At 44.3% G+C, this 17,800-nt stretch overlaps 1 protein-coding gene across 2 annotated transcripts in view; it reads left to right on the top strand.

Moving 5' to 3' along the window:
• The window catches only part of USE1 (unconventional SNARE in the ER 1), an 88,860-nt gene that overhangs the window by 57,421 nt on the left and 13,639 nt on the right, over positions 1–17,800 (top strand). For both annotated transcript variants that reach the window (XM_069739162.1, XM_069739170.1), the window contains exons 5-6: positions 2,762–2,780; positions 10,649–10,679. In XM_069739162.1, the coding sequence (XP_069595263.1) occupies positions 2,762–2,780; positions 10,649–10,679 (50 nt within the window). The remainder of the gene's footprint in view (positions 1–2,761; positions 2,781–10,648; positions 10,680–17,800) is intronic.

Raw genomic sequence — 17,800 nt, 5'->3', positions numbered from 1 at the left:
ATGCACTGTTCCAAATTATTAGGCACAGTAGAATTTCTAAACATTTGATATGTTTTAAAGAACTGAAAATGCTCATTTGTGGAATTTGCAGCATTAGGAGGTCACATTCACTGAACAAAACAGCTATTTAACTCCAAAACCTCCTAACAGGCCAAGTTACATGTTAATGTACGACCCCTTCTTTGATATCACCTTCACAATTCTTGCATCCATTGAACTTGTGAGTTTTTGGAGAGTTTCTGCTTGTATTTCTTTGCATGAAGTCAGAATAGCCTCCCAGAGCTGCTGTTTTGATGTGAACTGCCTCCCACCCTCATAGATCTTTTGCTGCATGATACTCCAAAGGTTCTGTATAGGGTTGAGGTCAGGAGAAGATGGTGGCCACACCATGAGTTTATCTCCTTTTATGCCCATAGCAGCCAATGACTCAGAGGTATTCTTTGCAGCATGAGATGGTGAATTGTCATGCATGAAGATGATTTTGCTCCTGAAGGCACGTTTCTGCTTTTTAGACCATGGAAGAAAGTTGTCAGTCAGAAACTCTACATACTTTGCAGAGGACATTTTCACACCTTCAGGAACCTTAATGTGCCCTACCAGCTGTTTCCCCATGATTCCGGCCCAAAACATGACTCCTCCACCTCCTTGCTGATGTCGCAGCCTTGTTGGGACATTGTGGCCTCCACCAACCATCCACTTCTCCATCCATCTGGACCATCCAGGGTTGCTCGACACTTATAAGTAAATAAGACTATTTGAAAATTAGTTGTCATGTATGTCTGGGCCCACTGCAACCATTTCTGCTCATGAACACTGTTTAGGGGTGGCCGAATAGTAGGTTTATGCACCACAGCAAGCCTTTGAAGGATCCTACACCTTGAGATTCGAGGGACTTCAGAGGCACCAGCAGCTTCAAATATCTGTTTGCTGGTTTGTAATGGCTTTTTAGCAACTGCTCTCTTAATCCGATGGACTTGCCTGGTAGAAACCTTCCTCATTCTGCCTTTAGCACTAACATGTCTGTGCTCAGATTCAGCCACAAATCTCTTAACAGTACGATGATCACGCTTAAGTTTTCTGGAAATATTTCATGTTTTCATCCCTTGACCAAGGCATTGCACTAGTTGATGCTTTTCAGCAGCAGAGATATCCTTTTTCTTTCCCATGTAACCTAAAACCTGTGGCCTGCTTAATAATGTGGAACATCATTTTTAAGTAGTTTTCCTTTAATTAGAATCACCTGGAAAACTAATTATCACATGTGTTTAAGATTGATTTCAGTGATCCATTGAGCCCTGACACACAATAACATTCACGAGTTTATTTGAAAAACAAAACAATTAAATCTTTATGAAACTTAAATCCAATTTGCATAATTATTTGGAGCACAGTGTAGATGTGCCTTTTGAAATACAAGGCTATGGGTAGGTCCATATGTGGTGGAAAAAACCCTTTGAAGATTGTCACTGATCAGCAGCAAAATCCATATGTATTACATGCAGATTTCACACTCTATGCACTGCAAGGGGTGACGTGTATGCTGTAAATCCATAGAACTGACATACTGAGGATTTTTATATCAATCCTGCATATTGGTTTGCACAAGGAAATTTTTTCATCAAACATGGTGGTAAAATGTCTGTGTGAACAAACCGTAGCAAATCCGAATAGATCTCACAGCAATTACAGGTTAGTCAGAGGCGTAGCTAGGGTTTCAACTTAGGGGGGGGGGGGCGAAACATCCGAGTGGGCCCCTAACCAGCTAACCCTGATTACTGCTACGGTTGCGCACTCTAATTGTGAATATAGTGGAACCTCAGAATATGACCGCACTGTTATTGAAAATAAATCTATATACAAAAACAAACATTGACCCACGGAGTATATAGCACAGCCCACAGGGTTAATAGCAGCATTAACTGAGTGCGTTACACCGCGGTCAACGCTGCCATTAACCCTGTGTGAGCGCTGACTGGAGGGGATTATGGAGCGGGCACTGACTGTGGGGAGGAAGGAGCGGCCATTTTGCCGCCGGACTGTGCCCATCGCTGATTGGTCGTGGCTGTTTTTCCACGACCAATCAACGACTTGGATTTCCATGACAGACAGAGGCCGCGACCAATTAATATCTGTGACAGACAGACAGAAAGATAGACAGACAGACGGAAATGACCCTTAGACATTTATATAGTTGATTAGCCTACACTAATGTGTATGGCATATCAGTCTGCTGCTGATTATTATTATTATTTATTTATATAGCACCATTAATTTCATGGTGCTGTACATGAGAAGGGGTTACATACAGGGTTATAGATATCACTTACAGTACACAAATTTAGGATGACAGACTGGTACAGAGGGGAGAGGACCCTGTCCTTGCGGACTTACATTGTACGGGGGATTGACGGAGGAGATGTCGGACGGACAATTTTTTCTTTTTGTCTCTGAGATAATCCGCCGTCAAGCATCTTTCTCGGTAGCTGCTTTCTCAAAGAGAATGCATGAGTGTTTGGCCGATGGCGGACACCTGTGTTTTGGAGAGATGACCAAGGTGACTGTTAACCAAACGATCAGGCAAAGCATCCCTCGACCGACAGCTGTCTAATGTGCATAAATCTGAAAAGGAAAGATATATTATCTCTTATAGATTATCCCTTATATAAATATATTCATGTTTGTTCCACTTTTTTTCTTCTGTCCTTGTAGAATAATATAGGCAATTTTCTGATCCTTTTTTTTTTTTTCTTTTTTCTCGCAGACTACATCACCATCAAACGGTAAGTTGTCTTTAATTTTTTAATCACTGCAATTTTCTTGTGGGGATATATAGATCGATAGACAGATATGTGCGTGTGTATGTACAGTGGGGCAAAAAAGTATTCAGTCAGTCAGCAATAGTGCAAGTTCCACCACTTAAAAAGATGAGAGGCATCTGTAACTTACATCATAGGTAGACCTCAACTATGGGAGACAAACTGAGGAAAAAAATCCAGAAAATCACATTGTCTGTTTTTTTAACATTTTATTTGCATATTATGGTGGAAAATAAGTATTTGGTCAGAAACAAAATTTCATCTCAATACTTTGTAATATATCCTTTGTTGGCAATGACAGAGGTCAAACGTTTTCTGTAAGTCTTCACAAGGTTGCCACACACTGTTGTTGGTATGTTGGCCCATTCCTCCATGCAGATCTCCTCTAGAGCAGTGATGTTTTTGGCTTTTCGCTTGGCAACACGGACTTTCAACTCCAAGGTTTTCTATAGGGTTGAGATCTGGAGACTGGCTAGGCCACTCCAGGACCTTGAAATGCTTCTTACGAAGCCACTCCTTCGTTGCCCTGGCAGTGTGCTTTGGATCATTGTCATGTTGAAAGACCCAGCCACGTTTCATCTTCAATGCCCTTGCTGATGGAAGGAGGTTTGCACTCAAAATCTCACGATACATGGCCCCATTCATTCTTTCATGTACCCGGATCAGTCGTCCTGGCCCCTTTGCAGAGAAACAGCCCAAAGCATGATGTTTCCACCACCATGCTTTACAGTAGGTATGGTGTTTGATGGATGCAACTCAGTATTCTTTTTCCTCCAAACACGACAAGTTGTGTTTCTACCAAACAGTTCCAGTTTGGTTTCATCAGACCATAGGACATTCTCCCAAAACTCCTCTGGATCATCCAAATGCTCTCTAGCAAACTTCAGATGGGCCCGGACATGTACTGGCTTAAGCAGTGGGACACGTCTGGCACTGCAGGATCTGAGTCCATGGTGGCGTAGTGTGTTACTTATGGTAGGCCTTGTTACATTGGTCCCAGCTCTCTGCAGTTCATTCACTAGGTCCCCCCGCTTGGTTCTGGGATTTTTGCTCACCGTTCTTGTGATCATTCTGACCCCACGGGGTGGGATTTTGCGTGGAGCCCCAGATCGAGGGAGATTATCAGTGGTCTTGTATGTCTTCCATTTTCTAATTATTGCTCCCACTGTTGATTTCTTCACTCCAAGCTGGTTGGCTATTGCAGATTCAGTTTTCCCAGCCTGGTGCAGGGCTACAATTTTGTTTCTGGTGTCCTTTAACAGCTCTTTGGTCTTCACCATAGTGGAGTTTGGAGTCAGACTGTTTGAGGGTGTGCACAGGTGTCTTTTTATACTGATAACAAGTTTAAACAGGTGCCATTACTACAGGTAATGAGTGGAGGAAAGAGGAGACTCTTAAAGAAGAAGTTACAGGTCTGTGAGAGCCAGAAATCTTGATTGTTTGTTTCTGACCAAATACTTATTTTCCACCATAATATGCAAATAAATTGTTAAAAAAACAGACAATGTGATTTTCTGGATTTTTTTTTCTCCATTTGTCTCCCATAGTTGAGGTCTACCTATGATGTAAATTACAGACGCCTCTCATCTTTTTAAGTGGTGGAACTTACACTATTGCTGACCGACTAAATACTTTTTTGCCCCACTGTATGTGTATATATATATATATATATATATATATATATATATATATATATATATATATATATATATATATATATATATATATATATATATATATATATATATATATATATATATATATGTATATATATATATATGTGTGTGTATATACAGTCATGGTCAAAAGTATTGACACCCCTGCAATTCTGTCAGATAATACCCATTTTCTTCCTGAAAATGATTGCAAACACAAATTCTTTGGTATTATCTTCATTTAATTTGTCTTAAATGAAAAAAACACAAAATAGAATGAAGCAAAAAGCAAAACATTGATCATTTCACACAAAACTCCAAAAATGGGCCAGTCAAAAGTACTGGCCCCCTCAGCCTAATACTTGGTTGCACAACCTTTAGCCAAAATAACTGCGACCAACCGCTTCCGGTAACCATCAATGAGTTTCTTACAATGCTTTGCTGGAATTTTAGACCATTCTACTTTGGCAAACTGCTCCAGGTCCCTGATATTTGAAGGGTGCCTTCTCCAAACTGCCATTTTTAGATCTCTCCACAGGTGTTCTATGGGATTCAGGTCTGGACTCATTGCTGGCCACCTTAGAAGTCTCCAGTGCTTTCTCTCAAACCATTTTCTAGTGCTTTTTGAAGTGTGTTTTGGGTCATTGTCCTGCTGGAAAAGACCCATGACCTCTGAGGGAGACCCAGCTTTCTCACACTGGGCCCTACATTATGCTGCAAAATTTGTTGGTAGTCTTCAGACTTCATAATGCCATGCGCACGGTCAAGCAGTCCAGTGCCAGAGGCAGCAAAGCAACCCCAAAACATCAGGGAACCTCCGCCATGTTTGACTGTAGGGACCCTGTTCTTTTCTTTGAATGCCTCTTTTTTTCTCCTGTAAACTCTATGTTGATGTCTTTTCCCAAAAAGCTCTACTTTTGTCTCCTCTGACCAGAGAACATTCTTCCAAAACGTTTTAGGCTTTTTTAGGTACGTTTTGGCAAACTCCAGCCTGGCTTTTTTATGTCTCGGGGTAAGAAGTGGGGTCTTCCTGGGTCTCCTACCATACAGTCCCTTTTCATTCAGATGCCGACGGATAGTACGTTTTGACACTGTTGTACCATCGGACTGCAGGGCAGCTTGAATTTGTGTGGATGTTAATCAAGGTTCTTTATTCAACATCCGCACAATCTTGCGTTGAAATCTCTTGTCAATTTTTCTTTTCCGTCCACATCTAGGGAGGTTAGCCACAGTGCCATGGGCTTTAAACTTCTTGATGACGCTGCGCACGGTAGACACAGGAACATTCAGGTCTTTGGAGATGGACTTGTAGCCTTGAGATTGCTCATGCTTCCTCACAATTTGGTTTCTCAAGTCCTCAGACAGTTCTTTGGTCTTCTTTCTTTTCTCCATGCTCAAAGTGGTACACACAAGGACACAAGACAGAGGTTCAGTCAACTTTAATCCATGTCAACTGGCTGCAAGTGTGATTTAGTTATTGCCAACACCTGTTAGGTGCCACAGGTAAGTTACAGGTGCTGTTAATTACACAAATTAGAGAAGCATCACATGATTTTTCTAACAGTGCCAATACTTTTGTCCACCCCCTTTTTTATGTTTGGTGTGGAATTATATCCAATTTGGCTTTAGGACAATTATTTTTGTGTTTTTTCATTTAAGACAAATTAAATGAAGATAATACCAAATAATTTGTGTTTGCATAAATATGTGATTCTTCAGAATTTGTTTTAGTCTTTGCCTGATGAAGAGACCTGTGTAGTCTCGAAAGCTTGCAATTTGTTACCATCTTTTCAGTTAGCCATTAAAAGGTATCAACCACTGAGGACTCTCAATTCTAAATATTTTTGTGTTTGCAATCGTTTTCAGGAAGAAAATGAGTATTATCTGACAGAATTGCAGGGGTGTCAATACTTTTGGCCATGACTGTGTGTATATGTATATATATATATATATATATATATATATATATATATATATACACACAAATTTTTTTTATATATATATATATATATATACACTCGCCACCCGGGCGTAGAATGGGTTCAATAGCTAATATAAATATATATATAAATATAATATAAATATATATATTATTATATATATAATATAAATATATATATATTAGCTATTGAACCCATTCTACGCCCGGGTGGCGAGCATTTATATTGGTATATTATGGTCTCCATCCTGCGCCCTATTCCTGTCATGTGCTGCTACCATCTTGCACCCCCATCCTGTTTTGTGCGCCATGTTGTCATGTCCTACTCTCTTTCTGAGCCCTCATACTGTCATGTGTTCCCATCCTGCACCCCAATCCTGTCATGTGCTGCTCCCATCCTGCGCCCTCATCCCGTTTTGTGCGCCTCCATCTTGTCATGTGCTACTCTCTTCCTGTGCCCTCATCCTGTCATGTGCTCCCACCCTGCGCCCCAATCCTGTCATGTGCTCCCAACCTGCGCCCCCATCCTGTCATGTGCTGCTCCCATCCTGCGCCCCCATCCTGTCATGTGCTGCTCCCATGCTGCACCCCCATCCTGTCATGTGCTGCTCCCATCCTGCGCCCCCATCCTGTCATGTGCTGCTCCCATCCTGCGCCCCCATCCTGTCATGTGCTGCTCCCATCCTGCACCCCCATCCTGTCATGTGCTGCTCCCATCCTGCGCCCCGATCCGGTCATGTGCTGCTGCCATCCTGCGCCCCCATCCTGTCATGTGCTGCTCCCATACTGCGCCCCCATCCTGTCATGTGCTGATCCCATCCTGTGCCCCATCCTGTCATGTGCTGCTCCCATCCTGCGCCCCCATCCTGTCATGTGCGTGCTGCTCCCATCCTGCACCCCCATCCTGTCATGTGCGTGCTGCTCTCATCCTACGCCCCCATCCTGTCATGTGCTGCTCCCAGCCTGCGCCCACATCCTGTCATGTGCTGCTCCCATCCTGCACCCCCATCCTGTCATGTGCGTGCTGCTCTCATCCTACGCCCCCATCCTGTCATGTGCTGCTCCCAGCCTGCGCCCCCATCCTGTCATGTGCATGCTGCTCTCATCCTACGCCCCCATCCTGTCATGTGCGTGCTGCTCTCATCCTACGCCCCCATCCTGTCATGTGCTGCTCCCATCCTGCTCCCCCATCCTGTCATGTGCATGCTGCTCTCATCCTACGCCCCCATCCTGTCATGTGCGTGCTGCTCTCATCCTACGCCCCCATCCTGTCATGTGCTGCTCCCAGCCTGCGCCCCCATCCTGTCATGTGCTGCTCCCATCCTGCGCCCCCATCCTATGTGCTGCTCCCACCCTGCGTCCCCATCCTGTCATGTGCATGCTGCTCTCATCCTACGCCCCTATCCTGTCATGTGCTGCTCCCATCCTGTGCCCCCATCCTGTCATGTGCTGCTCCCATCCTGCGCCCCATTCTGTCATGTGCTGCTCCCATCCTGCGCCCCCATTCTGTCATGTGCTGCTCTCATCCTGCGTCCCCATCCTGTCATGTGCTGCTCTCATCCTGCTCCCCCATTCTGTCATGTGCTGCTCCCATGCATATGCCCCGTACACTGCTCCATAAAGGTTGATGGCCCCATAAGATGCTCCATAGTAAAATATGCCCCGTATGCTGCTGCGATTTAAAAAAAATAAAAATTACATACTCAGTCTCGCCTCTTGTCGCTGGGCGCCAAGTGCCGGGGGCCTGAGCAGGCGGGACACCGGCGCGCTATGGGGGTCAGGTGCCAGTCGCCGCTGGCTCAGGCCCCTGGCACTTACTATATTCACCTTTCCCCGTTCCACCGCTGCGCACCGCTCCGTCTTCCGTGTCCTGTGGCTGTGACTGTTCAGGCAGAGTGCGGCGCGCACTATTCACGTCATTGCACCCGCTGACCTGAACGTCACAGGCATTGGACGCGGAAGACAGAGCGGCGCGCAGCTGTGGAATGGGGACAGGTGAATATAGCATAAACTCACCCTCCTGGCACATCCCTGGTTCTCCGTCGGAGATCGCCGTATGCGTTCAGTGCTTATACATACCGTGATCTCCTGGGCTGCGTCACCGGTAAGCGTGGACTGCGCAGGCGCTGATTGCTGCAACGTCATGAGAGGGCGGGATCGTGATGCAAAAATCGGCGCCTGCGCTTTCCGGCGCCATTTTCTTGAAGACACGCTGCAGTGTCTCTTCAAGAAAATGGTGCGGGAAATCGCGGACTGCGCACTCGCCAATTCCGGGAGCAGGAGGACATCGATTGCGGGAGCAGGGGGACATTCATGCGGCAGAATCAGGGGGCGATATCATGATGCCGAAATCAGTACCAGGGCAGTCAGCGCTTTCCGGCTCCATTTTTCTTTAACAGACACTGCGGCTATAATGTAACGCTGGAAGCGTCTGCGCATGCGCTTGCGCCATCTATAAAGTGGTGGGACAGAGTGACGCTCCCAGCATTATATTATAGATATATATGAGAGAGGTCCAGCACATCCAAGCTAGTCTGAGCAGGTGGCAACCAAAAAAAGCATATAACTTGACGACGATAAAGGTTGCACCATGATTTACCAAGAATGATTACTCTAGAGAACATTGAAACTTCATTACTGCCATAGAAAATGGGGGGGGGGGAAAGCGCTACATAATGTATATATGAAATATTCATCTACAAAATTATGAAAAATACAGTAAAAAAAGAACGTACTCAGTGCATAGATTTGCCGATATATGTGAGCCCAACTGCCATGTCAAGGCGTCCTTCTAAAGTTGGATCCCTGTCCTGATATGTCACCTCTCCTGAGCAAAAAAGTCTACAATTTATGGGGCACGAATGGACCAGCTAACTACTTAAAATCACCTGTGACTGATGGCAGTGAGAGTGCAAATAGAGAAAAGGTTAAGTTTTAATAATGCGGTTAAGTGTATATTATTGGGATTTTATGTGACATACCAACACAAAGTGGTAAGTTTTGTGAAGTGTAAGGGAATTGATGCATGGTTCTCTAAATTTTTTAAAAATATAAATCTGAAAATATTTTAAAAAATGTAAATCTGAAAATAGTAACGTGCATTTCTATTCAGCCCCCTTAGTCAATACTTTGTAGGACCAGCTTTTGCTGCAATTATTGCAGCAAGTCTTTTGGGGTCTGTCTCTACCAGCTTTGCACTCCTAGAAGCTGAAATTTTTGCCCCATCTTGTTTGAAACTAGCTCTAGCTCGCTAATTAGATGGAGAACGTTTGTGAACAGCTTCAAGTCTTGCCACAGATTCTCAATGGGATTTGGGTCTGAACTGTGACTGGAAGGTGAACCTACACTACAGCCTCAAGTCTTTTGCAGCCTCTGGCAGGTTTTCCTACAGGATTGCCCTGTATTTAGCTTCATCCATCTTCCCATCAACCCTGACCATCTTCCCTTTCCCTGCTGAAGAAAAGCATCCCCACGGCATGACGCTACTACCATCACCATATTTGACGGTGGGAATGTTGTTTTCAGGGTGATGTGCAGTATTAGTTTTCCACACACGTAGTGTTTTGCAGTAATAGATGTCCTGTGGACACATTCTCCCACATGAGCTTATGGGTCTCTGCAGCCTCTACAGAATGACCATGGGCCTCTTGGCTGTTTCTCTAATTAGTGCTCCCCTTTCTTGGGATGTCAGATTAGGTGGACGGCCATTTCATGGTAAGTTAGCTTAGCAATACTCCTTCCTTGGACAATGCATTGAACAGTGATCCCTGAGATGTTCAGAGCTTGGGCTATTTTTTTTCTAACCTAACCCTGCTTATTTTTCAGGATGCGTCTTATAGTCCGAAAAATACAGTAAATCCTAAATCACATTGCCATGTATTAAATATCTGAGCTAAACATCTTCTGTATCAGCACTGTATGGGCGATCTGTTTACAGCTGATATTATGCATAAGTATATTACATTTTTATGTACACTGATATATGTGACCATAACTTCTCTACAGAATCCTCTGTACAAATTTGGCACTGGTCCTCTTGATCTAGGTTAAGGTGCCAGGATGAGGGTATTGAATTTCAAGGTTATAGCCCATATGGTAAAAAGTAAACCTCTCAGGCTGCAATTGCAATTGATTGTAAGTGTAATATTTCAATTTAGAAATATGGTCATCATCTATGAATAGTTATTACATTCTGCAATTTATTTAAAGTAATTTCAAGCATCTTTTATATTTGCTAGGTTCGGTGGAAGTATATCCAAGAAAAAGGAAGTAAGTAACGGCAATAGCGTTAATAGCGTTAAGTAAACTCTTATTACTTGAGAAATAATTGCAAAACCTTGAAGATAAGCCTCCCCCTCCCAAAAGAAAAAGAAATTCATGAATTGGTCGTTTTTTGTTCATTCTGCCTAACCAAAATTGGAATAAAAAGTGATCAAAAATGTCATGTGCCCAAAAATGGTACCAATAATAACGTCACTCTGTGCACCAAAATATGGAAAAATCATAGCTCTCAAAATGTGATAATGCAAAAACTATTTTTTGCAATAAAAAGCATCTTTTAGTGTGTGACAGCTGCCAAACATAAAAACCCGCTATAAAAAGCCGCTATAAATAGTAAATCAAACCCCCCTTTATCACCGCCTTAGGGAAAAATAATAAAATGAAAAAAGTATTTTTCTATTTTCCCGTTAGGGTTAGGGTTTGGATTACATTTACGGTTGAGATTAGGGTTAGGGGTGTGTTGGAGTTAGAGTTGAGATTAGGGTTAGGGGTGTGTTGGGGTTAGGGTTAGGGTTAGGGGTGTGTTGGGATTAGGGTTAGGGGTGTATTGGGGTTATGGTTGGAGTTAGAATTGGGGGGTTTCCACTGTTTAGCACATCAGAGGCTATCCAAATGCGACTTGGCGTCCAATCTCAATTCCAGCCAATCCTGCGTTGAAAAAGTAAAACCGTGCTCCTTCCCTTCTGAGCTCTCCCGTACGCCCAAACAGGGGTTTACCCCAACATATGGGGTATCAGTGTACTCAGGACAAATTGGACAACAACTTTTGGGGTCCAATTTCTCTTGTTACCCTTGGGAAAATAAAAATTTGGGGGCTAAAATATCATTTTTGTGGGGAAAAAAGATTTTTTTATTTTCACGTCTCTGCGTTATAAACTATAGTGAAACACTTGGGGGTTCAAAGTTCTCACAGCACATCTAGATAAGTTCCTTGGGGGTCTAGTTTCCAATATGGTGCCACTTGTGGGGGGTTTCTACTGTCTAGGCACATCAGGGGCTCTCCAAACGCAACATGGCTTCCTATCTCAATTCCAGTCAATTTTGCATTGAAAAGTTAAACGGCGCTCCTTCCCTTCCGAGCTCTGCCATGCGCCCAAACAGTGGTTTACCCCCACGTATGGGGTATCTGCGTACTCAGGACAAATTGGACAACTTTTGGGGTCCATTTTGTCCTGTTACCCTTGATAAAATAAAGCAAATTGGATCTGAAGTAAATTTTTTGTGAAAAAAGTTAAATGTTCATTTTTTTTTTTTTAAGCATTCCAAAAATTCCTGTGAAACACCTGAAGGGTTAATAAACTTCTTGAATGTGATTTTGAGCACCTTGAGGGGTGCAGTTTTTAGAATGGTGTCACACTAGGGGATTTTCTATCATATAGACCCCTCAAAGTGACTTCAAATCTGATGTGGTCCCTAAAAAAAAATGGTGTTGTAAAAATGAGAAATTGCTGGTCAACTTTTAACCCTTATAACTCCCAAACAAAAAATGTGGTCCCAAAATTGTGCTGATGTAAATTAGACATGTGGGAAATGTTACTTATTAAGTATTTTGTGTGACATATCTCTGTGATTTAAGGGCATGAAAATTCAGAGTAGGAAAATTGCAAAATTTTCAACATTTTTGCCAAATTTCCGTTTTTTTCACAAATAAACGCAAGTAGTGTCAAGGAAATTTTACCACTAACATGAAGTACAATATGTCACGAGAAAACAGTGTCAGAATCACCAGGATCCATGCAAGCGTTCCAGAGTTATAACCTCATAAAGGGACAGTGGTCAGAATTGTAAAAATTGGCCCGGTCCATAACGTGCAAACCACCCTTGGGGGTTAATGAGTCAAGAGTATGTGCACACGTTGAGTATTTGGATGCAGAAATTTCTGCATCTCATGGCGTGAAAAACACAGCTGACAATACGCGCATTTGGGAATTGCGTTTTTAACGGGTTTTTGTTCAATGATTACTATCTGTTGCTTATACAGCTATTTGGAGATTAAAAAAAAAAAGCAAGCTTGTATAAAGATACGCATAAAGTATATCACAAAAATGAGAACACTCACATTTTTTTATAGGACAGCACTGAAGACTAGTGATGAGCAAATATACTCGATATTTCTCGAGCATGCTCGGGTGTCCTCCAAGTATTTTTTAGTGCTCGGAGTTTTAGTTTTTAGCGCCGCAGCTGAATACATCTTTTAGCCAGCATAAGTACATGTGGAGATTCCCTTGCAACCAGGCAACTCCCACATGTACTTATGCTGGCTAACAGATGTAAATCATTCAGCTGTGGCGCTAAAAACTAAAACTGAGCACTAAAAAATATTTGATGACACCTGAGCATGCTCGAGTATATTCGCTCATGACTACTGAAGACATGACACTTTCATACAATCTCAATGTACAGCTTGTATAATGGTGTAAATTTGGTGTGTCCTCTAAGTAACTCAACACACAGCCATTAAGGTCTAAACTGCAACAAAAGTGAGTACACTCCTAAGTGACTGGCCAAATTGTGCCCCAAAGTGTCAATACTTTGTGTGGCCACCATTATTTTAAAGCACTGCCTTAACTCTCTTGGGCATTGAGGTCACTAGAGCTTCACAGGTTGCCACTGGAATCTTCTTCCACTCCTCCATGGCTACATCATGGAGCTGGTGGATGTTCGAGACCTTGCGCTCCTCCACCTTCTGTTTGAGGATGCCTCACAATAGGGTTCAAGCTTGGAGACATGCTTGGCCAGTTCAGCAACTTTACTCTTTCTTTAGCAAGATTCTTTTAGCATGGTCGTCTTGGAGGTGTGTTTGGGGTTATCATGTTGGAATACAGCCTTTCTGCCCAGTTTCCGAATGGAGGGAACATACAATTCTGTGAAAAAGTGTTTGCCCCCTTCCTGATTTCCTAGTTTTCTCTTACCCCATGACGGCACTAACGAGAGAGAGAGGGATCCGCCCTCAGGGACAGGAAACCCACAGGTTAAAAAGGCGGGACCTCTCCTCCACCTCAGTTCGGTTTCCTGTCCCCGACGGGGATCCCACAGCTCACCATCCAGGAGTCCAGGGACCATCGGGCCGAGTTCAGGCAGCGGGGGGCCCTGCCACGGTCTCAGGTGGATTCCTCCCTGAAGGCGCGTTCCGGGGTCGGCGGGCCTCGTGCATATGCGCGGAGGGGAGGCAGTGAAGAGGAGAAGACAGTCTGCCTCTTCCCTTTTCAAGGAGTTGATCGGTAATAGGTAGCGGCGGCTACCTGGAGGTTTCCTCCGCCGGTCCATGAGGCGCACAAGGGGTGGTGACGCCGGTCACCGACAAGCGGCAGATCGCAGGGAGCAGCAGCGGCTGCGTAAGCTCCGTCCCTCCTGTGAGCCGGTAACTAGTGAGCGCGCGCGAGGTTCAGCGTCTTACTGCACAGGCGCGGGGGTCACTTCCGGGGCGGCGCAGGGCACCTCTGGGTAAACCGGAAGTTACCTGGCGCCGCTCTGTCAGTATATATCCGGAAGGAAAGGGGCATACCGCTGCTCAGTGATTACCACCATGAGTGGAATAGAGCAGTCGGTGGAAGAAATTTCACAGGCCCCTGTGACAAAGAATCCGAAGGAGCGCCATTCGTCACGGAAACCTACGCAGCGCAGCAGCTCAGGATCCCAGCGCAGCAGAGGCTCTGGTGGATCCAGGAGGGAGACGGTGGTTCAAGTGGAGGAGGCATCCTCAAAGCCACAACCGGTATCTTCCTCACATTAGGAGGGTAAGTGACCTCCGTGAAAGTGTATATTCTAATAGGGGTTTATTGTTTCCTAGGGAAAGAAATGCCAAGGGAAAAGTAAACATAAAGTGTGCCCACTTTGTTCAGCAGATTTGCCAGATTCATGGGTTAAAAAACTCTGTGCGTCATGTATTAGGAACACCATTAATGAGGAGACGCCGAGTTTCACATCTGAATTAAAAGACTTAATTAAAACCCAAGTGGCAGACGCACTAAAAAGCGTGAAAAACCGTAAAAGAAAACGTAAAGAAAAAACTCCAGATTACAGCTCCAGCGAGGGAGATGGCACGAGTGAGGATTCAGATAGCTCTACAGCTTCAGCATCCTCCTCCACATCTTCAGAAAGCGGTCGCAACTGTTTCCCAATAGATGAAACGGATGCGCTGGTAAAAATGGTTAGGGCGACAATGGGTCTGGCAGACACTCGTTCCAAAAAATCTGTACAAGATCTTATGTTTAGTGGCCTGGAACAAAAGAAGTACAGAGTGTTCCCATTAAACGAAAAAATTCAAGCCCTTATAAAAAAGGAGTGGAAAAGGCCAGACAAAAAAGTACTGTTAACACCCAAAAGGAAATACCCATTTGACGGCCCAGCCTGCGCATCATGGGGAAAGGCGCCAAAGTTAGACGTCGCCATTGCGAAAGCATCCAAAAAATTCGCTCTGCCTTTTGAGGATATGGGGACCCTCAAGGATCCTATGGATAAAAAGGCCGATGTCTTTCTAAAGGGGTCCTGGGAGGCCGCCAGCAGGGGGCTAAAACCCGGTATAGCTGCTACTTGTACAGCGAGAGCTCTGATGGTCTGGCTGGATCATTTAGAAACTCAATTAAAAAATAAAACCCCGAGAGAGTCTATACTGGACTCCGTGTCAGCAATGAGAGGTGCTGCTGCGTATCTAGCAGATGCTTCAATAGACTCAGTTAGGCTGACGGCAAGATCTGCTTCTTTCTCAAATGCGGCTAGGAGAGCACTATGGCTGAAGTGCTGGCCGGGGGACCTGCAAACTAAAGCCAAGTTGTGTTCCATACCGTGTGAAGGTGAATATTTGTTCGGTCCCACCCTAGACGATGTCCTCGAAAAAGCAGTGGATAAAAAGAAAGCCTTTCCAGGATTCCCAAATCAGTCTTACAGGCGGCCCTTTCGAGGGAGGAGGTTCACACAAAGACGCCCCCCAAAAAAACAAAAGGAGGGGTGTGAAGACAGAAAATTCAAAAAAGGAGGTTTTATGTTTAACAAACCGGATAATAAAAAACAGCCGCAATGAGGGTGCGCCCCAGGTAGGAGGGAGACTGACCCACTTTCTTCAAACCTGGGAAAAAATTTCTGGAAGTGCCTGGACTTTAAACATCATAAAGACGGGCCTAAAACTAGCTTTTCACACAATGCCACATAGTCAGTTTGTGGTTACACCACAAAGAAAGTCGGAGATCGAGCAACTGAGTATCCAGAGGGAAGTTCTCAGTCTTCTGGAAAAGAAAGTCATACAGGAAGTTCCGCGACAGGAAGAGACGAGGGGATTTTATTCTCCGCTTTTTCTTCGAACGAAGCCGGACGGAACTTTCAGGGTGATAATAAATTTGAAACAACTAAACAAATACCTGGTGATAGAAAAATTCAAAATGGAAACAATAAAATCATGTGTCAGATCCCTTATCCCGTCTTGTTTCATGACTGTTATAGACTTAAAAGACGCGTATTATCATGTGCCAATCCATCCGGAGTTCCGAAAATACCTCAGAGTGGCAGTATTGATACAAGGGAGACTAAAACATTACCAATACAGGGCTCTTCCGTTTGGTCTAGCCATTGCCCCAAGGGTATTTACAAAATTAATGGCGGAAGTAATGGCCCATATAAGGGAACAAAACATATTGATTGTGCCTTATCTGGACGACCTCCTAGTGATTACATTGCAGCCAGCAACTAAACAGAGTGATGGTAGCCCTATCGAATCTAGGATGGTTTTTGAACCTGGAAAAGTCCAGGCTTATCCCGTCTCAAGTACAGCTGTACTTAGGGATAGTAATAGACTCAACAAAGCAAGAGTGTCGTCTGCCGGAAGAGAAAGTATCCAATATGATACATCTAGTGAATCAGTTGAGCGTCTCTCCTCTGATCACTCTAAGGAAAGCCATGTCTATACTGGGGTCAATGACATCCTGTATCCCAGCGGTCCAGTGGGCTCAGAGCCACTCGAGAGATCTCCAGTGGGAAATACTAGAGGCGGTATCCCACGCAGGAGGAAATTTAGAGACGCAATTAAAAATATCCTCTCGGACAAAAACTTCCTTAGCCTGGTGGACAAATCCGTCCAATCTCAGGAGGGGGGTTCCATGGGTGTGGCCGGTCTCGATAATCCTGACCACAGACGCAAGTCCTTGGGGGTGGGGGGCCCACCTAAACAGGCAAATTGCCCAAGGTTGTTGGTCAGGGCAAGAAAAAGACCTTACTTCGAACATGAAAGAGCTTTTAGCAGTTCAGTACGCCATCAATCATTTTTTAGCATCCCTCCGTTCCCACCACGTGAGAGTACTGACGGACAACAGGGTGGTAGTAGCATATTTAAATCACCAGGGAGGGACAAGGTCTCAATCCCTAATGAAAGTAACAAATTTCATCATGTCACAAGCAGAAGCCAACTTGTCCTCCCTGACAGCCCTTCACATAAAAGGGTCAGAAAATCAAACTGCAGATTTTCTAAGCAGAACCCAATTAAAACAGGGGGAATGGGAGTTAAATACAAAAATATTCAAACGCATAGTGGATCTTTGGGGGGCCCCGGACATAGATCTATTTGCAAACAATCAAAATCTGAAAACGGAGGCCTTCTGCTCGATAGATCCTCGGGGGAGTCCAGTAGCTATAGACGCGTTGTTAATTCCATGGAAGTTCCATCTAGCTTATGTGTTCCCTCCGATAGCTCTAATTCCCTTAGTCTTGAAGAAGATCAGGGAGGACAGAGCCAATGTGATATTGATAGCTCCGTTCTGGCCGAAAAGAGTATGGTTCCCATGGTTACGCCTAATGTCTATAGCAGATCCTTGGGTACTCCCGGAGATCCCAGACCTTCTGCATTAAGGGCCAGTGAATCACCCACAAATAAAAAGTTTGCATATGACAGCCTGGCTTTTGAAAGGGAACTGTTAACAAAAAGGGGGTTTTCTTCAAATTTAATCTCTACCCTGCTGGCCAGTAGAAAACCAATAACCACCAGAGCATACGGGAAAGTCTGGAAAAAGTTCCTCTCCACGTCAGGGGTTGTCCTATCGAATCAGATGCCAATTCAGGAAATCCTAGAATTCCTGCAAAAAGGATTAGAGAAAGGCCTGGCAACAAACACCCTGAAAGTTCAG

The sequence above is a fragment of the Ranitomeya imitator genome, chromosome 1 (assembly GCF_032444005.1).
Source record: "Ranitomeya imitator isolate aRanImi1 chromosome 1, aRanImi1.pri, whole genome shotgun sequence".
Classification (NCBI taxonomy): Eukaryota; Metazoa; Chordata; class Amphibia; order Anura; family Dendrobatidae; genus Ranitomeya; species Ranitomeya imitator.
Note: the sequence above shows the minus strand (reverse complement) of the source record. Positions and strands in the feature narration are given on the sequence as shown.